This window comes from Cuculus canorus, chromosome 1 (assembly GCF_017976375.1).
Source record: "Cuculus canorus isolate bCucCan1 chromosome 1, bCucCan1.pri, whole genome shotgun sequence".
NCBI lineage: Eukaryota > Metazoa > Chordata > Aves > Cuculiformes > Cuculidae > Cuculus > Cuculus canorus.
The window spans coordinates 63,809,478-63,831,270 of NC_071401.1; the positions used below are offsets into that span (position 1 = coordinate 63,809,478).

General features: G+C 43.1%; 1 protein-coding gene across 2 annotated transcripts in view; it reads right to left on the bottom strand.

The window, feature by feature from the left end:
• Nucleotides 1-21,793, bottom strand: part of SH3RF3 (SH3 domain containing ring finger 3) — a 251,544-nt gene that overhangs the window by 55,002 nt on the left and 174,749 nt on the right. For both annotated transcript variants that reach the window (XM_054051428.1, XM_054051439.1), the window contains exon 4: nt 4,143-4,505. In XM_054051428.1, coding sequence (XP_053907403.1) covers nt 4,143-4,505 — 363 coding nt within the window. The remainder of the gene's footprint in view (nt 1-4,142; nt 4,506-21,793) is intronic.

A 21,793-nucleotide genomic window follows, 5' to 3' on the forward strand; every position in this document is an offset into this window, starting at 1 on the left:
CATCACAGCCTGCAGCACTACTTCCATCTTTGATAAAAATCCATTTTGCCAGTATGATAGGACATTCTACATGATGGACAGACACTATCACCTTTTAGATGGATGTCTTATGTTTAATGAGTGCCACTCAGCATTCAACAAAAAGCTTACAAGAAGTAAATGTGACTGCAAGTGAAATGAAGATCCCAGCATTGCCTCTTTGAAAATAAACGCTTTGTATCATGGCTATTGTAGTCTTACGGTCACCATTTTCCCCAGCTGAGGTGTCTTGAATTTCATTCTTCTACCTTTGAGCATCCCTAGGTTTGTGGTCAATGAAGATATTTTTAGCCCATCACTCGTTTCAAAATGCATCTTGGCTTTTGAAACAGAGAAGTGCTTTCCAAGCACGTGATTTCATACTCTGGTCTGCATGTCAGCGCTCAATAGGCATAAATCTGTGCCTTGCAGGAGGCTTATAATAGTCTAGCAACTCATAAAAACAAAAAAACATGTCAGTTCAGCATGAAAGTCTGGTTTCGATTCACAAAAATTGACAAAAGCCACAGGAGTATAGTACCATGCAAAATCACTGCTAAGGGGTGGAATATTTTCCATATTTACCGAAATATCTAAAAATTTGCACCTAAGTTTTAAGTTCCTACAGTACGAAAGCCTTGATGTCTCTGTTTCTTCTCATGTCAGAAAAAGGAAACAGGTGCCTCAGATGTAGGTGCCTCAGGTCTACAAGTTAAATGGATTGTCTTGTTTTAAGACTGTTTCACTAGGCACCAGCTGGCTGCCCGAGGTAAGGACTGAATGACATGCAGTAATTCCTGTAATTGAATTCTGGTTGTTCAAAGGACAGGCTATAGGAAAACTGTGACAAAACTTAAGAAACATAGAAATCCCCCACAAACTAAATACCAATCCTGATATGTACCAGAGAAGTTCATACCTACTAAACTGAACAAAATTCCTTAATTTCTTTTTGTGATAAGATCTGTTAAGTAAATGATGATAAAGTGCCTGGAAATTTCAAGGACATGATATAAAGACACAATAAACCAAATTTCGGTTTTAATGTTGAAAGGAAAGCCATAAATTTGCTAGATAGTTAGCACTTTAACTGTAAATTTGTTACTTCCCTATAAGTAAGATGCATTGGATGAATTTGCTGCCACAAACTAGCAGGGGCTTGAAATGGTTGCAGAGAAAACCACTCAAAGGCTGTTATGATGATTTGCAGGGCAGGGAGAATCATAGAATCACAGAATGGTTATGCTTGGAAGAGACCTTAAAGATCATCCAGTTCCACCTTCCCTGCTACGGAAAGGGGCACCTTCCACTGGATGAGGTTGCTCAAAGCAACCTTGAGCAACTTGGCTTGAACTGGCCTTGAACACGTCCAGGGATGGAACACCCACAGCTTCTCTGGGCAACCTGTGCCAGTTTGTCACCATCCTCACAGGAAAAAATTTCTTCCTAATATCTAATAAAAATCTCCCCTCTTTCAGCTTGAAACCATTCACTACACCCCCTGACAAAAAGCCCGTCCCCAGCTCTCCTGTGGGTCCCCTTTAAGTACAGAAAGACCGCTATAAGGTCTCCCTGGAGCCCTCTCTTCTCTAGCCTAAACAAGTGCAACTCTCTCAGCCTGTCCTCATAGCAGAGTTGATCCAGCCCTCTGATCATCTTTATAGCCCTCCTCTGGACTTGTTCTAACAGATCCTTTATGCACTGAGAACTCCAGAGTTCAACATGGCACTCCAGGTAAAGTCTCACGAGAGAGGAGTAGAGGGGGAGAATCATGTCCCTCAACCTGCTAGTCATGCTTCTTTGGATGCAGCCCAGGATCCAGTTGGCTTTCTGGGCTGCAAGTACACATTGATGGATCATCTCGAGCTTCTCATCCATCAGCACCCCCATGTACTTCTCAGGGTTACTCTCAATCCATTCTCTGCTTTTGGCCAAGATGGTTCTGGTCAGCAGTGATGGAGACATGTGCTTAGCTGCCTTATCTGCAAATGGTCTCTATGTCCTGAGGCAGAAGAACCACTCCCCAAACCTGTTCCCACCACGGACACACTGGAATGGCTTCATTATACCCCAGCCCTGTCTGTGCTTCTGACCATGACACCAATTACATGTCTTCCCATCTGCTGCAAAGGACCCAATCAACCTTCCTGAGGGCTGGATTTTGATAACTATAACTTGTTACAGGGGGCATGGAGCTCTACCATCTGTGCCTAAATGCCACAAAGGTCTGTGAAATGAGTGGGGTTTTGCATACCAATTGTTGCATTAAAACAGGGAAGAACAGCCTAGGCAACTTATACCTCATGGTCTAATTGTTGTGGTTTACTAGCTCAGAATGAGAGTTCACATGACTCTAGTAAAGGGCGTGTGTGTTTTTTCCCTTGACTACCACAAGAACAGAAAAGCCACAGTCTGTCACATCTCTGTAAAGTCCAAATGTGTCACTCTGTGTGCCAAAAACCTGCGTGTCATTTACTTGACAAGCTTGGGACCCTCACTCATGTCTAGTTGCTTGTGCTGTTTCACAGATGTCCCAGTACATCTTGGCACACACACAGCTTTGTGCAGGGGCTGTATCCTCACCTTCATCCTGCTGCTGAGGGCTGAAAGGAGGGGGAGGACCCTACAGCAGACACCCTGTCTAGAAAAGGCATGTGAAAGAAAAATGAGTTAAATTACAGTCGGACTAAGCGGCCTCTCTGGTTCCTACGTGTGGATGGGCAGTAAGGGGAGGTGATCAACTGAGGCGGGAGCAGAGGAAGCTGCTTTGCAGTGACAGCAGTCTGTTAGCACGTTGTTTTGGCTCGCCATGTGGCAAACATTGGCAAGCATGTAGGCACCTTGCCTCTCCTGGTGTCCTTGCACACCTGTGCTGTGGTTTGGGGGCTCATGGCATGGATAGCAGTATGGCACAGGTGTTGAGAGTAACCCCATGATCTGGGGCACCACACTGGTCCCACAGAGGAGACCCACTAGTGCTACAAATGGGTATAAACAGGTATTCCTGCCCCAGTCAGTCCCTGCATTTTGCTGCTTGGCATTGCCCTCTCCCAGCTGTCTACAGTGCTTACTAGTGCGAGCGATGGCTGTAACACGGACTGCTTCCTGCTTCTGGCCACAACACGGCTGGGAAGTGATCCATGTTTGTCCACGTATGAGGACGCAGGTGCAAAGGGCATAAAGGTGTGGCTAGGGAGAGGAGAAGGGCAAGAGTGGTTCTTTTCAGCAGAGAAACAATAGGTTGGAAGACCCCGCCACATTCTCTCAGTGCTAGCAAGCAGTGCAGACCAGAGGGTGCTGGTTCGTAGAGGGAATCCATGGCCACTAATTTGCTCACCAAATGTGTAGATGACTGAGCAGGAAGACCAAGGCAGAAGAGGCATGGGACTATTATTCTCCATTCTCTTCTAGGCCTTCAAGCTACAAATTACCACGCAGATTCCCCTATCTACAGAAAGAACGAGCATTTGCAAGTGGTTTCAGTGCATCCCTGGTGAGTTCAGCTCCTGTTTCTGTTCTGCCAGCTGCCCAGGTGCTCATGTGGGGATGTCCAAGAGGCTGTGCCTCTGCCCTCTCCTTAAAGAACGGGAAGCAGGGGGTCCTGCACTCTCAGCATGTTTGATGATTTAAAACCTCCTTGGGTGTTTCTGAATAGCAGCTACTTACAAGGCACAACACTTTTCAAAGGACAGCACATTTGCTTATACTCCTGTGATCTGTAGGGTAATAGTTACTCCAGAAATCTTTTTGAACCCCAATGTGTGAATTTCACACTGACACTGCTACCCTGCAGGGTAACAGATAAACTTAGGGTAACAGGATCACTCAGAATTATTCCTTTCTACAACAGAAAGTGATGCAACATGAGCTGCATTACTTCAAACAAATTGGAGGATTACTTCTTTTTTTTAAACATGTCGCATCACCATGCATGAAATTTGGCCTTATCCTCTGGCTCCTCACACCTGCCCACTGATTAACACAGGGATGGGAATGACAGATGCCAAGTACTGTCACACCAGGATGACGGCACCGTGCAACTGCATCATGCCATTTTGAAAGATGTGAGGAAATGGCGTGCTGTCCATCAAAGATGTGCAAAGCCCACCTCCACCCTGCCTTACCTGGGCTGGGGCGCTGGACGAGAGGTGGGTCAGTTCTCCGATCCTGGCAGCCGCCCGTGGGTCACTGGAGCTGATGAGGACAGGGGCACTGATCTCCATGGAGTGCCGGTTGCTAGCAGCCTGGGAGGACTTGTGCGTCATACTGAGGGCAGTGAAGGAGTGGCGCTTCTTGGTGTTCTTCTTGCCCTCTGCTTGCCGCTGGGCTGCCCCAGCTGCCCCAGTGCCAGCCAACGTGGAGCACGGTGCCAAACCCGTTGCCGCTGCTACCGCTGCTGTCTCTGTCAGCAGTGGCACGTCACAGCCGGAGGCAGCAGCTGAGCACGTCTTGTCCATCTCGATGAGCTGCTTGGCGGATTCATTGAGCTGTGCGTGGAGGAAAAGAAAAGTTAAAAAAAAAGATTAAATAAAGAAAATAAGGGTGGATATCGGCAGCATGTCACAGCTTGCTGGACCTGCCTGTGTTTTTGTCCCTGAAGCATCACACTCCTTTCCTGACGGTGTACCCCTGCCCTGGCAAGAGGATGCTGCTGAGCACAAAATCATGGAGGCTGACTCCCTGGGGCAGAATGGGGTTCTGGAATGCTATAGGTTCCCACACTCCTACAGGCCTCACCACAGGGAGATTCCGCCCTGCCAAGTGGAGAACTCAGGACAGGTCCCAAACCCAGCCCAGTTTTATCACCCACCTGTCACCTCTCAGTCAGCCATGCAGGTCCCCAGGAGGCACACCAGCACACTTTTGTTTCCCAAAACCCTCCCCAAACCTTCCACAATACAACACAATGTATCTGTCCAGCCCCAGGGAGATGGTAGATTTATTTAATTTTCTGAAGCTCAGTGAGTTATTTCCATCCACTTCTTAATGCCAGGCAGAATAAGCATCTAGGAGAGTTAGACTAGAATTAAGCACCACAAATTGGTGCACATCAAGCTATGATATTTAAAAAATGGCTTTCCCCAATATAGCTTGTCCCAGAAGGAGGCAGGAGCCTCTCTGTCATTGTCTCACTATTGTCAGGTTCGTCATACACCTATGCTTATTTGCCGCACAGGGTTTCAATCCAGGAGTATAGCTTCCAAATCCTTCCAATTTAATCTCCTTGCCTTCCTCCTATACAGATTGTCTGAACGCAGATGCAAACCAAAAGCATTTTTTGAGGTGCATCACTTTGAGTGGGGAGGAGCATGATGGTCACCAGAAGACTTGCTTGAAGTCCAACTTGAAAAATTGGTCTCACCAGTCCTCCCTAAGCGTTTAAATTTTTGCCTGCAGACCATGGACACAGCAGAGCACCTGGATATTCAATCCACACTCACAGATAGCCTCATGCCTGGAAACGCCAAAGGCAAGCTGTATGGGACAACCCTGTTGCTGAAGCTTCTAACTTCCTAGCCACCATAACTTATACAGTGAGGCTACACCTTACACAGCTGAAGAGTTTTTAGGCACATAGCGTTGCTACAGTCACTGATGGAAGACGAAGTGCACTCTGAAGTCAGCAGCACTTTCTGCACAGCACTCATTGCCAATAGATCTTCCCTTGAGGGGTGTTAACAGCTGAGGGAAAAGGCCACATTTTGCCAACAGACCTTTATATTAAATTATGATGCACTGCAATATGTTTGCATTTAATGAATAAAAACAACATATTAAAAAGGGAGCCACGGCTAATGCATATGTGCCTTTGCGTACGTTGCTATTCTGAGACCTACAAAAACTAGATGTGCATGTAATAGCATTCTGGACCAAAACTTGGCTATTTTTGTTTATATAAGCACTGTATGAATTGCAGCAGCATCCAAGAAACTCAGACAAGGACAAGGTCATCTCAGGCTTTAAATAAAAAAAAGGAATAGATGCTGCCCCAGGCCAAGCCAATTTAGAAACCTAATACAAGTGAAAATAAAAGGAGAAAACAGAGGGATGGGAAAGATAACAACAGAAGTTTGCAGTTAAACAAATGTGTAATTGAGAAGCTTTTATGACTCCCAGCCACTGTCATCATGCTGCAAATATAAATAAGATATAGATATTGCCAGCCTTATGCCAGTCCTTCTAAATTTGAAAGCACTTTTGAGCACTTCCATGAGGACACATTCTGAGTAACAGGCAATAAATGCACTGACACTTAGAAAGTAAACATCAGCTTGCAGAATTCTTCATTCTGTGACACCTTCCATCAAGTCAACCAACAGCCTCCAATTAATGATGCTCTGCTACTGTCAGAGCTGCTGGGAGTCCTGCAACCATTCAATTAGCAGGTCATTTTCCCAGCTGCACTCTCCAACTTGAGACTATGCATACAGCCAGCATAGTGAACCGCACCTGTCAAGTTTTGCCCATAACAGCTGATCCCATTTCAGATTCTTCACAAATGTCCATTATTTCCCACTTCATCATGCTCTAAATTGGTACAACCTAATATTTGCCAGCGGGCTCCAAGCTGCAAGGAAACCAGATGGTTCTCCTGCCTTAAGTAGGTGTTACAGCTCCACTTACCCAATTGATGGAGATAGTCTAGCTGAATTATTTGAAATATTAAGGGGAAAAGGAGCAAGACGTCAAATATGCATGATTCTTTTCTACAGCAGATGGTTAGGAAGTATTTTGGTAGTCAACAGAAAGCAAGAAAAGAATATATTTTAACTCTTTGACATAAGAAAATACAGAGTTAGAAAAAAATAATTTAGATCTCCCTGATTTTACAACAATTCTCCATATGGACAATGAAGTGCTCCAGCTCTTAATATCAAAACTCTGAACCCTCTTGTAAGAATTAGATTATAAATCCCACTGGCTCGAATCATACCAGTACTGGTTTTTTTTAAACAACAAAAAAACATTACTTTTTTCAAAGCAAAACCTAGTTAATAAAGTCAATACAGAACTAACATCTAAACATAGAGTGATAAAAAATAGCCCTGTATTGATATAAACAAAGTCATTCTCAATATCAGTAGAAGATTAAAAGGAAAAAGAAATCCCCTCCCCAAAACAGTCAAGCTAATGCACTTTTGGGATTGTTGGAGTCTTCCTGAAACACTGGGAAAGAATTATTTTGGTCTGCCAAGATAAAAATGCTTTAGAGATTTACAGCTTTATTTTCATAGAAAACTGTTTTTCAACAGCTTTGCCCATGGATGCTGGAAAGTACTTCCCAAATAGGCCATGATTGCCAGAGAAAAGGTTGTGCTTATTACTTTGTAAAAGCGAATGATGCTGTCTCTCCTCAAAGAACTTTTAGAAATGTCTTTTAAACATAAATGTAATTGCACATCTCTTATTTTAAACTCTGAGTACGTAAACAAGCATTGCTTTCTGGTGTCTGTCAGCTGATCTTCAGGCAGATCTGCCTCCAGAGGAGAAGCTTAACTGAAAGATCTGACCCACCATCAGTCTCAGGAATTTGACATTTCTGGAAGGCTGTAGCTCTTAGAACAAACCCTTCATGTCAGAACTCATCTTTCCTGCTCATTTTTGATCCTTAGGATCGCAGCAGGATTTTACCCCATATCTACTCTGTAACAAAGAGATATCTTAAAAAACTCAGTATATGATTTAGAGGCATAAGGCTTGGATTTGAATGCCAACCAGTGAAACATTCTCAGCCATCCTGCAATTCTTGGGCTGAGAATGCAAAATCTTGTGAAGACAAGCCTTATAATAGCTGAGAGACTCTAATATGCAAGAGATGTGATGAAACAGTGCAGTAACAGTGTCCACAGGGTCTCGGTGACCACTGACTGTGGGTGCTGCATGCTGAGACAAGGATGTACGAGTCTCAGTTCATAGAGCTACTGCGCTTGTTTCTTAGAAAGGCATTTCCTAGCTGCGAGGAACTGTACTGGAAGCAGCTCCAGCTCATCTGGTTTTGAAAGTGGAGGAGAGCGCAAGTGGAATACCTCTGTGCACAGAGCATTGTTCACCTTCAAGCAACTTTTTCCTCACAAAGGGAGTAGTAATCAAGCTCCATTCATTAAAAATTTGCTGACCTTGATGAGGGAGCCACAGTGCTGTCCCTGCCACAGTGCAAGCTGTCATGACTTTGGCATCCAGCCAGCCAGCCGATGCAATATGAACTAAGGGAGAGGGGGGTTTTTTATTTCTTCTGGCTTTTACATATGACTATTTTAGATATTCTACCTGAGACTATACCATATGGGCTACAAAGGTACAAACATTAAGCTACCTTACTCAAGACTTCTCCGCTGCCAAAATTATTCTTTTATTAGTCTCTAGATAAACCTATTTTTTTCTGCAGAACTCATTATAGCGACTTTCTATCTTTCTCTCTCTGTTGCACATGCTAGTACCGACTCATACACACACAACCCCCAGTTCACTCCAGTTCCTGATACTGATAGGTTTAAAAGAGACCCTGCAGAGAGTTTCAACATATTTCTTTGTTAATGATGAGGGGATACAAGAGACAAACTGCCATCTGCACTGATTATCCTGATGTGGGACTAAATGCGCCTTAATATCCCAACGTGATTTAATGAAATATAGTTTCAATGGACAACGTTATGCACCTTCTTACTTACCCCAGCTGAGATGAAGAACAAGGGATAAGCTAATTCTTGTCCAGTGTGGGTCATAATTAATTCTAGGTTTAGTCCAAATAACAAATTAGTACCATGGAACTTACTATTATGGAACAAGACAGAAGCATGGGAAATTTAGGTCAGATTTAAATAATTAACCATTACTGCATCTCCCCTGATAAATATGCCATTCCATTTACTAATCCATGGTAGTGGCAAGATTGTTTTAGCCCAGTTTAGACCTCCAGGGACATCTTGATTCACTGTGGTCATCACAGCAGCTCCTGGGTTGTTGCAGTTCACTGACAGTGCTGTCTCCAGTAAGACGGAGTACAGTAAGTCTTATTTTGCTACTCTTACTTTCTCGTCATTTAGATCTGGGTAATGGATTCATTTCTGATTGGCATCTGATCAACCAAAGAGAGGACCTTGCTCTGTTTGTGGTTTAGCAACATACTTCAGCTCAGTGCACACTTGATACTAAGTACAGATCAAAGTGTCACTAATAGGACTAAAATGCCATTCTTCTCTGAAAAAGGAAAGATTCTTACATTTTTAGTTTTACACTGCCTAAGCATTTTGTTAAACTGGAGCCAATTTGAATGAGAAAGTAAAGTTTATTAAGGCTTTCGGGAAAATAATACTTCATTTGCTATGAAAGCTTTTTTCTGCCATTATGGAACCATAGAATCATAGAATAGTTCGGGTTGGAAGGGACCTTAAAGATCATCCAGCTCCAAACCCCCTGTCATGGGCAGGAACACCTCCCACCAGACCAGGCTGTCCAAGACCCATCCAACCTGGCCTTGAAGACCTCCAGGGATGCAGCATCCACAGCTTCCCTGGGCAACCCGTGCCAGTGCCTCACCACTCTCACGGTGAAGAAATTCTTCCTCATGTCTAGTCTAAATCTGCCCCTCTCCAGTTTATACTCATTGCTCCTTGTCCTATCACCACAAGTGTTTATGAATAGCCCCTCTCCAGCTTTCTTGTAGCCCCTTTCAGGTACTGGAAGGTCGCTATAATGTCTCCTCTGAGCCTTCTCTTCACCAGGCTGAACAAGCCCAACTCTCTCAGCCTGTCCTCATATGGAAGGTGCTCCAGCCCTCTGATCATCTTTGTAGCCCTCCTCTGGACCCATTCCACTAGCTCCATATCCTTCTTATGTTGAAAATTCCAGAACTGGACACAGTATTCCAGATGAGGTCTTACAAGAGAGGAATAGAGGGGCAAAATCACTTCCCTTGACCTGCTGGCCACGCTTCTTTTGATGCAGCCAGGGATACATTTGGCCTTCTGGGCTACAAGCACACACTGGCAGCTCATGTTGAGCTTCTCATTGACCAGCACCCCCAAGCCCTTCTCTGCAGGTCTGCTCTCAATCACGTCATCCTCCACCGCGTACTGAAAACAGGGATTGCTCCAACCCAGGTGTAGGACCTTGCTCTTTGCCTTGTTGAACCTCATGAGGTTCTCATAGTCCCAATTATCCAATCTGTCCAGGTCCCTCTGGCTAACATCCCATTCTTCCGGTGTGGCAACTGCACCACTCAGCTTGGTGTCATCCGCAAACTTGCTGACGGCATACCACATCTCACTGTCAATATCATTGATAAAGATATTGAACAGCACCGGTCCCATTATGGACCCCTGAGGGACACCACTCGTCACAGATCTCCATCTGGACTTTGAGCCATTGACCACTACTCTTTGAATACGACCATCCAACCAGTTTCTTATCCACCATACTATCCACCCAATGGAAAGCATTAGCTAAAGGATGGTGCTGTTCAAATACAGGTATAAGATCAGAAATATGCTACTTCAGGCCACTTCTAAAAGCAAGAAAGTTGCAAAACCCCACAAATCAATGCATACCTAATGAAAAAGAACAAATCGGTAAGAAAAAATATCATAGTTTTGGAAAGGAGCCACTGAGCAGAGCAGAAAGGAAAACTAAAGTTTTATTAATAAGACTTCTTCCCCCTGAAAGACTGAAAATATTTTCACCTAGGGACTGCTAATTTTTATACATTACAGTTCATAAATATTGAGAAGATCATGTACATCCCTATTTTATGCCTTGCAGAAACTTTGGCAACTTGGAGTTCCATAGATGATTTTGTGATTAGAATAAACAGTCTCAAGTTATTACTGCATTTTCACTTCAAAGTAGTTACTTTCAGGAAATATTAAGTTCTTATGCCCTTATTAAATTAGTTTCGCTAGTACTATAACTCATGTTCTGAAGCACAGTGAAGTTATTAAGTAAATAAGGGCATAACTACACAAGGACCTCCTGTCTTTGCTAGGTCTCCAGGAGGACAGCATCTGTGAAAGTATTTTCACCCTCAAAAAACAGCATTTCAGAAAGCTAAAGTAACTTTCCTTACCATTATCCCTACTGGCAAATGCATGATACATCCTTTCTTCTACTGTAGGCAAGTAGCAAAAATATGCTTTGACTCGAATGGGCGTATAGAGAAAGTACATACTTTATGCATTCATTGGGTAAGTTAGTGCAGTGGACACACAGCAGTTCCAAGGGCTTACCAATGGCATGGTAGCAGACAAAGGTGTACAAAGGCTATTCAACCACGTCATATTGAAAGCATCTATAATTTTAATCTTTTACATATTTTATAAATTCAGATTTAAAAATGGTTAGAGAAAGCCTCCCAAGCTCTCCATGGATAGTTTAAATTCATTATACAGAAGCTGCAAAATCCTATCTCAATTAGTCATTTAGGCATCACCCTCTAATGAACAATCATTAGCAAGCCACAGCTTAGGAGAAAATATTATGGCTAAAACAAAGCATTATTAAATGTTTTTGTGTTTATATCTCACAATCTTCTTTTCCTTTTTCTAATTTATTGCCAGGGAGGGGCAAGCAAATGTGGAACAGATTTTCTGCAAGTGGTTTATCAGTCATGGAAGATAGATAGATTACTGAAACCCCACACTGTGATAGAGAGCAGAGTTAGTCCACGCACCCAGAAAATACAAGCACAGTATACGTGCTTGCTTGAACTCATTCACATGGAGTGGTAGCTGCAGATAAGCTTTGCTTGGACACTTCTCAAACTTCAAGTGTTTGGTTCCTCCAGCCATAAGCTGAGGTATAGGTCTCATTCTCTTTTCCAAAAGCCTGATAAATATGTTAGCATATTCTCAAGGAAGGAAGTCCCTAAAACCATAAAGCAGATAGCCTTCCCGATAAGGGCCATACATGTACACAATTGTGTATAGTCTGGGAAAAGCAAACCATTTATATATAAACCAGAAAAAGCAATCATTTCTGTCTGCAACATGGTTCCATGAAAGGCAGCAGTACTTAGCCATCTATTTCCCTATCTTAGAAGATCTTTCTCGTTTAGCAGCAATGTCACTTCTAACACACTGAGAGGCCAGAGGAATGTTGCATATTAGAACAGCATGTGCTTGGATGAGCATGTCATCATGATCTTGCAGAATGAAAATAAATGATGTGTGCAGCAGAAGTAAACACTAAGCCTTGGGTGGTGAACTTGGAATTTTTTTCTTTCCATATTTTCCAAACAGTTTTAAGACGGAAAATGGTTTGCAGTGATGGAAAACAAACACATGGGATGGTAAATTCCCAAAAACATGCAGTCTGCTCAGGAGCAAAGCGCAGCTAATAACCTTATGGAAACTAACGTCCATATTGCAGAGAAGAATCTAAAACTAAATGCAATAGCATTAAAAATAGATGAACTACCCCCCAAAAAAGGTATTCTTTCTGTATCCCTCTCCACTATCTGGGACAATTCTTGCTACCTAGCCTTCAGCTCCAAGTATGAGGACTATGTTATTCTGATCTGTCATCTTTAAATCTCACATCTGATGTGCGTCTTAATGTGCCTGAGGATTTCCTTCTCTTTTCTTCCTTGTCCCCTATGGATACATTTTTTTCATAATGAGATGCTCATGACTGCACCAAAACTCCTCTGAAAGCAAGAAATATAACCAAATACAGTTTCACTCAACATCAGAAACAGTGGGAGAATCCAGACCATTTTTACTTATAAATTATTCAGAAAGCTAAATAAAAAGTGTGGTCATGAATTCATAGGCTTGATTCTAATTCCTTTGAAGTCAGTCACAAAACTCCAGCTGCCTTCAATGGTGGAAGGACTAGTGCACATATGGCACCAATTTCAGTACCAGAAGAGTCCCTGTTGGAACTTGTGAGGGGTTTATTGATGATCTATTTTTTCATCAAAACATGAAACCAATATGAACCTAAGTACTTCCTAGGAATATGCTGATTTTGACAAGATGTCCACCAAGAAACTCTTTGTCAGGCAATGTTTCTCAACCAAGATACAGAAATGAAAAAGGCTATAGAAGTTTGGGAATTCACCCAGGTACCTCCTGAAAGGAGGTTGTAGTGAGGTCAGTGTTGGTCTCTTCTCCCAAGCAACAAGTGATGGGATGAGAAGATATGGCCTCAAGTTGCATCAGGGGAAGTTTAGCTTGGATGTTAGAAAAAAATACTTTACCAAAAATGTGGTGAAGCATTGGAACAGGCTCCCCAGGGAAGTGGTGGAGTCTCCATTCCTGGAGGTGTTTGAAAGCATGTTGACACAGCACTTCAGGACATGTTTAGTAGGCATGGTGGTGTTGGGCTGATGGTTGGGCTAGATACTTGATAATCTCAGACATCTTTTCCAACATTAATGATTCTACCTGGGCTTCTGGCTCCCTGTGTGGAGGAACGGCCACAGGAGACCTGAAACAACACTGACACTTCCTTAGTAGCCAACAGCCTTCTGGCTGTGCTGAGTCTCACTCTTATTCTCGTGAGATGGAAAACCTTTGTGATTCTCCGTTTAAGTGCAGGTGCCCACCTGCACAATGATAGAAGATGCTGTTGCTGGCAAAAGTGTGAGCAGCCTTACACTGGACAGCAGCCTGGACAAGAGACCAAGGTCTACTCAGGAGGCTTTCAGAAGCAGTTCAGATGTAGTATGCTTTGCTGACACCTGGCAGCTGTATGAGCCCTTTACCATTGCTGCTGGTTACTGCAAGGAAGGGAAGCCCTCAGAAGCTGCTTTTTGCCAAAATGTAGAAACGCCTTAACTTGCAGAAATTTTGAGCTAGCTGGACCTCAAAATTTCAGCGTGGACTAGGAAAGATGCTGCAGTTCCTGGGGCAGAGCTGTATGGAGCACAAGTGATTTCTAAGCCATATCTGCAGAGCCTGTGTACCTTAGAAAGAGCCAAGCCTTATGTTTTTAGAGTTTTCTTGCAACTTTCTACCTACTTCCTTAATGTTCCACAGCGCTCCTGGTGCCATTGTTTACTTGGTTGATCAACAATACCTATAAATTATGATTTAACTGAAAACTGACAATTCAAATACCACCAAATAAGGCAGAGGATCTCGTCAGAGTCAATGCACACATCAAGCCTAAGAGTCTCCAAGCAAATGGCTTCCAAATTACAGTGTGTGATCCCAAGTAATTATAAATGGGATTGTGAACGAGGCAATATCATGCTCGTGTTGTTGCAGAGCCCCTTGTCTTCTTGATAACTGCACTGTGCACACATGCTACCAGATATGACATCATGCCCTTTTGCTCATTCTCTGAGATGTGCTCCTGGAAATATTGTTCTTTAAAATATTGGGTTTGTAATATTCAGGGTTGTGTGAAGGAAGCAACAATACCATGTCTTTTTTTAAGGAAAGCACTTCTAGCTCAATGTGATAAAGGATAAGGATAAAATAAACAAAAGTCTATTTGCTGAAGTCCTCTTATTCTGATAACAAAAATGCTCTAGTGGACAAGGAGAAAAAGGCCTAAATGTACCTCATATCATCAATGTTATCTGCAGAAATTATGAAGTTGGATAAATCTGTGAAGCTTTTAGAACTGCAGAACAAGGAACACATGGGAAAGCCAAAGTGATTTTTCAAATATTGCAAGGCTTTGCCTACAGTGAGTAAGCAAGGAGCCTTTGTTGCTGTGATTTACAACTTTGTGTAGAATAAGAAATCTTGTGCAATTGGGGAAAATTAAGTTTTATGTGCTGCAACTGAAGATCACCTGTGGGGAATCACACACAAATAAATGTACTGCTGTCTCTATCTCCGATAAAGCAGTGAAATGAAGAATGAAAGCAAATGCCAGGAAATTGTTTTGGTTTGATTGCTTGTAAAAGGAACCAAGGTAGACACACTTCAAGCAGATATTAGCACTAAAGAGCTATGATAAACAGCCTTTGCCCTGTATGTACTATATATAGGGAAGAGACATTTTTGACTACATACTCTTCTGGCTCCTGCTTCCCAGACACAAGACAGGGAAGGATTGCTGGATGTGGTACAGGATATTTGCAACAGAATAATGTCCCATCGGTCTTGTATATTTAGATACTGCGTGCATGGATCTCCTGCTATGGCTGGCTACAAAGCAGGGTTTTTCGTTGTGGTGGAGAGTTGCAGCACCAGGTCCAGGATCATATGACGTGTTTTGCTGGAAGCAAACAATATCAAAGGATGTCAACCACCTGGCACAAAAGCTGCTGCATTATCCAAGGCCTGTGTCCGGTCTTTAGGTTTGTTATTTGCCTTTTGCGGTGAAAATATCAGTGAGGACATGATGGAGTGCTGTCTCACCCAAGATGATTCTCTAGAAGGACAGTTCTGATGTTCAGATCACACAAAGATGTGCTGATGCCTGATACAATAGCACAGCTCTCCTGTCCCTCAGTGGGAGCAGAGCTTTGCATCCTTCTTCACCCTATGCAGCGACTAATTATGGTTAAACAATTTTTGTACGAGGTTGTCATACCTTGGAAACTGTCATACTTCTGTCATATTTGGTAAAAGGTGGATAACAGATTGGAACGGCATAGGAAGCAGTGCCTGTTGCACATAACGTTATCATACACATTTCAGTTGTGTAGGAAGCCTAACCAGTAACTGAAGGCTCTGAAAGCTTCTCTGTAACACATGAAAATGTGCTTTATGTGCTATATGATGAGGTAATTGGGTTCACAACCCTCCCCCCAGTCCTGTGGAAGAAAAATTTGACAAGGCTGAACTGTGACAAATTCCCTTGATTCCACAAATTCTTGACTGAAAATGGCAGCATTCAGCCTCTAACTCACAGCCTGACTGACTGCACCTCAACTAGAGGAACCGTATGCAGCCTTCTGTGGAGAATCTGAGATGTTAAAATATGATTGGTTGTAAGGCTGAGGTTGGAGTCAGATGTCTCTCCACTGATTTTCCAACAGCTGCAGTCAAGGGGTTCACTGAACTTTCTGGGTATCAAACTAGAAAATGTTATTTGTTCAACTTCCTGAGTTTGATTCCTGGTTTAAGGTAAATGACACATACCCAACACTGTTGAGTCATGCCATGAAGCAGCTATTACCCTTTCCTCTCATATGCTCATCTAAAGCTGGATTCATGCTCTGGTTTCTGTCAAAGCCTGCTCTGCCATGGATGCAACTTCTAGATAAGAGGTTTGCCATTTCTTTAGCACCAATGAACTCTGAGCAGATCTCTTAGGATGCTCAGGCACATGTCTCACATTACTGCAATAAAGTATGATGATTGCTGGCATTAGTCACTTTTATGACATCCATATGCAAATGTTGTTTATGTTAGTATGCTACAACTGGAAGGAATTTGGAAAACCACTGCTCTGGGCCATGCTGTTTAAGTTCTGAAATAGCAAAATTAATGGGCTGGCTAAAACTCTGCACAGTAGGAAATCTTTCTGAAAGTGCAGAACACTGGTGCTTTTCTTCTGTTTGTGGAATCACTCAAGCTCAAATATTTTCCTAACACTTTTCTTTCTGAAAATGGACTGCCCTGGATGGCACCTACATTCTATAGGCAGAGAAACAAGCTGTCTCAAGGAAACTGAATTTTTTCAAACTGTGACCACACCATTATTTTTGCCATTAAAAGCTAAAGAACTCCCACCATGGATCAGAACAGGGCAAGTTGTATGTTCATTACGGGATAGAAAAGGACTTAAGAGAGAGAGAAATAAGAGGCAGCCGAGGAGCACTCTGGATGATCATGAATGATGCAGGTTTGCATTTGTTGGATGCAAAAGGGTTGTAGCCATAATCAGGATATGAGATCATAGAATCATAGAAACTAGATTGGGAAAGACCTTCGAGGTCACCAAGCTCAAACATACCTGTCCACTACTAAATCATATCCCTAAGCACTTCATCTACCTGTCTTTTAAATGCCCCTAGGGACAGGGACTCAAACACGTCCCTGGGCGGCCTCTTCCAGTGCTTGATAACCCTTTCGGTGAAGAAATTTTTCTGAACCTCCCCTGGTGCAACTTCAGGCCGTTCCCTCTCATCCTATCACCTATCATTTGTGAGACAACACCAACACCCACCTCTCTACAATCTCCTTTCAGGAAGTTGTAGAGAGAAATAAGGTCTGCCCTCTGCCTTTTCTCCAGGCTAAACAACTCCAGCTTCTCTCAGCTGCTCCTCATAAGACTTCTTCTCCAACCCCTTCACCACCTTTGTTGCTCTTCTCTGGACATGCTCCAGGACCTCAATATCTTTCTTTTAGTGAGGGGCCCAAAACTGAACACAGGATTCGAGGTGCAGCCTCACTACGGCAGAGTACAAGGGCAGAATCACTCCCCTGGTCCCACTGGCCACACTGTTTCTGATATAGGCTGAGGTGCCATTGGCCTTCTTGGCCACCTGGGCACACTGCTGGCTCATGTTCAGTTGGCTCTCGACCAATACCCCCAGGTCTTTCCCTGCCAGGCATCCACTCTTCCCCAGGTCTGTTGTGCTGCACGGGGTTGTTGTGTTCCAAGTGCAGGACTCTGTACTTGGCCTTGTTAAACTTCACCTCCTTGGTCTCAGCCCACTGATCCAGCCAGTCCAGATCCCTTTGTAGATCTCGAGCTGCCCTTTCCCTCAGTGTCATTCCCTTAGCCACAGGGCAAAAGGAGAATATCTTCAGTACGAATACCACTGCTTGAATGCTTTGGTAACTCTCCTGCTTTGTCCCAGAGTTTCCAGAAAAAAATGCTATGCAAAAATTGTATTATGGAAACTTCTCTTACAAAATTTCCTGTCAATTTGATTCAATTGTGCCTAAACAGATCAGAAGATTTCAAAGTCAGATTTAAAGCAGAACACTCCCTCCAGCCTTACTTAAACCGAGGCTAATATTATTAACCTCATTTATGAAGTACCCAGTGTTCCTTTGTCATAAAATTATAACTTAATAAAATAATTTGATAAATTGAGGGACCACCAGGAGGTAGAGGAGGTTCACAGAATCCCAGAATGGTTGGAGTTGGAAGGGACCTCTGGAGATCATCCAGTCCAACCCCTCTCCTAAAGCAAGTTCTCCTGCAGCAGATTGCACAGGATCATGTCCAGGTGAGTTTTAAATATCTCCAGAGAAAAAGACTCCACAGCCTCCCTCTGCAGCCTGTTCTAATGCTCTGTCACCGTCATAGTAAAGAAGTTTTTCCTTATGTTGCAGTGGAACTTCCTGTTTTGCAGTTCACTGTGCACCACTGAAATAAGTCTGGCCCCACCTTCTAGACATCTGTCCTTACATATTTATAAACATTGATAAGGTTGTCCCTCAGTCTTCTCTTTTCCAGGCTAAACAGACTGACCTCATTCAACCTTTCCTCACAAGAGAGATGCTCCAGTCTCCTGATTATCTTTGTGACCCTCTGATGGACTTTATCCAGCAGTTCCTTGTCTTTCTTTAACTGGGGAGCCCAGAACTGGACACAGTACTCCAGATTCAGCCTCACTAGGGCAGAGTAGAAGGAGAGGACAATCTACCTTTATCTGCTAGCCACACTTCTTGAAACACCCCAGGATACCATTGTCTGCCTTGGCCATGAGGGCACGTTGCTGGCTCATCACCACCTCGTCTCACAGACAGCCAGATCCTTCTCTACAGAGTTGCTTTCCGGTCAGTCAACCTCTAATCTGTGTTAGAGCAAGGGCTTATTACTCTTGAGGCACAGAACCCCACACTTGCCTTTGTTGAACTTGGTTGTACAAAGGCCCATGTCCCTCATCTCAACATTTTGATGTGATTGCTTACAGCAGCGTTCAACAGCAGCATCACCTGCAGAGTATCTGTGCATGAGAGTTGCTGCCCTGGTAATATTTTTCTGCAGTAAGTGTGAGATAACACATGCCCTCCTTTCCCCTATTCCCACTTTCTGTCCTGTATCAGCATGGATGGTCATGTGGCTGTGCAGTAAATAGGATGGTGGAACGGATATGCGTGGAAAGCAAAAAAAACCAATGACAAGTTAAAAGAGTAGTTTTCAACAAGGTGAGTTCCCTAGTTCATCTCACCATGCAGCCTCATGTCAGGTAGTCCTGGAACAAGGAAGGCAGAAGGGAAGTGTCACAGACAACACAAAAACAAGACAAGCCCTTTGGCAGAAGCCCTTACTTTTGTCAGAATAAAATAACCGCAGTATCACACCCAAAAATGGTGCAGCAGAATATAAAATAAACAATGGTTGATCTACTTTGTAAAGGAACAAGCTAAGCAAAAATGAAGACTTGCATACAATTTCTTCTGTAAGACAGACTAAGCACAAAGGGATAAGCCTTCAAGGATAGTGTGTTCTAGAGAAAATCTGCAAAAGATGGAGATTCTCAAATTAATTCTAACTATTTCGCTCTGTTTCTAATTTTTAATTTGCTTGTACTGATTCCTCCTATAGTCTTTTGAACTTGTTTTCCTCAATGTTCAGCTCTAACACCTAACAAAATGTTAGGGGATTTGAGACATAACTCAAACATCTGGTTTTGGCAAAGCTAATGACGTTTTTAGGCTAGAAATCAAGTTCGCATGTCATTTTTCTTGTTTGAAGCTTGCGTTCAGCACAACACCGACTCCCAGATTGTTTTGTGCCTGGAATACAGTTTGACTGTTGCAGAAGTTGCCACAATAAGAAGTAAGGAAAGAGGTTAAAACCAATTCATCTTATTGGGAAACTATAATTCTTGAAATTATTCCTCTTTGAAAGCTTAAAGGATGAAGCTTAACCACATTTTGTGACTCTTCACCATGGCAGAATATTTATGCAACATGCTGTCTTCTGAAAACAGAGACCAGAGGGGGCTTTAACACGCGCCCCCAGGCAAACAATTTACAGTGCTGCTGACATCAGTTGTTCATCCTATCCCTCTGACGGAGGTCATCACACCCACCACAGGCACAGCAAAGGATAATGTGTGCTTCCACCTCCTCCAGATCTTCTCACAGGCTGGGGTTTCAATAGTGGACTCACTTGTCTTTGGCACTCACAGCACCACCGCTGTGGCTGACACAAGGAAACATTTTGCCCTCTGCTTGGAGGGGCAAAGAAGACAACCACTTTGCCAAAGGCATATCCCAAAATCCTCACACCCTCCCTCTGCAGCTACATTTATATTTAAGATTTCCACTCTGAGAGTTTTATGGCACCAAGAAAGCTCCCCAAGAAGGAAGCTAATTAAGACGCGCAGCATACATTAACAAGGACACTAGAAAAAAAAAAATGAGGAATGCCTGTGTGAGAAATAATGAAATCCTCTAGGATTTTATTTTTAATTAACTGCTAGACAAATCATATATCTGTTGACATATACAGCTTCTTAATATACATTCTTGCATTAGCTCTAGGTAAGTGAGACTGAAAGATACTCTTTTTTTCAGAAGGAAAAAGATCCCAGGAATTCAGCACTGTTGAAGTAATCTTTAGAAACTGTCAGAGCTGATCAATGGCTGGAAAAGACAAAAGCACTGTTCTTGAGCCTCCTCTGGAGAGAGGAGATTACTGATGATGTGCTCTAGAGCCACCCCAGAGCCCTGGGATACTGTGTGTGCTCAATGAGGAATGCTAATTTCTCGCCCTTGGAAGCCTGCACCATTGCTGAAACATTTCACTTCAATGGTTCTGTGCTATGAGGATGCTGAGTGCTGCTGGAAAGTCCAGAATATTTGTTCTCAATCACAGAGGCAAATGCTAACCCTAAGTAATGTGCTGCCTATTTGGTTGGTCCTCCTGAAGTAGATAAAAGGCCAAAAGGACTGATGCTTTGCCAGAGGTATTATTCCACTTGAAACATTGCAGGACAACATGAACATCTACACCCTTTCGTGTGAAAGAGACTTCCTCAATACCCGTGGCAGACCTCAGCTATCCCAGGAGCAGAGCAAGGAAATAAAGGATAATAAAGGGTGCACCTTAACTTCCTCAAAATTTGTTGTGTCTAAGTGTTGCCAAAAGCTTATTCATTCAGGGCACTTTGTGGCTTTTGAAAGACTCAGAAGTTTTAAGGTTTCCTGGCAAAATCAGAAAAAACAGCGACAGGTATATGAGATGCAGGTACTTTTGGAAATTGATAAATATTGCCTATAGCATCTAAGAACTCTCTTGAATGTAGACACTCTTTGCTGGTGAAATGGCAGGTTTTATGTGTAATGAGCGTTGTGAATCTTTCCCTTTCACACCACTCACAGCACAGGCTGACAGCCTCCACAACCACAAAAGATGAGGAGTTGTTCCCCCTCCATTAGGCTGGAGCTGGTAGCCCTGCCTTCGCCTCTTAGTAGGTGAAGAGAAACAGGCTGTTCTACAAGAAGGTTCATCTGACGTATCTCCAATAAGTGTAATGACTATTTCTCTCCCTACGAGTACTGGATTGTCTCTCCCTATGGTAAGGGAGAGAGTCCAGATGAATTGCTCAGCTGTAGAAATCTATCTGCCTTTGGTCAGATGAACTGTACCTACAGACCTGCAAGGTCTTACGAAGGATTTGGAAGAGTATTTCCCAGTTCAAAAGCACTACCAGGAGGAGAACCACTGTTCTTTTGCTGCTACTGCTTCTTGATGTGTCTCACTGAAATGACCACGCTTCAGCAGATGTCTCCAATCATCATCCAACTGAAAATTTAGAAGTTTAAAAGAGACAGTGGGAAAAAGGATGAAAGGACAGTTAAAGAGAAAGGAAACACTAAAATGAAGGAAAATATCAAATAAGATGCAACACTTTGTGAAGACATTCTGTTCTTTCTGTCCAGGAAAGCTAGGAACCCTGACTAAT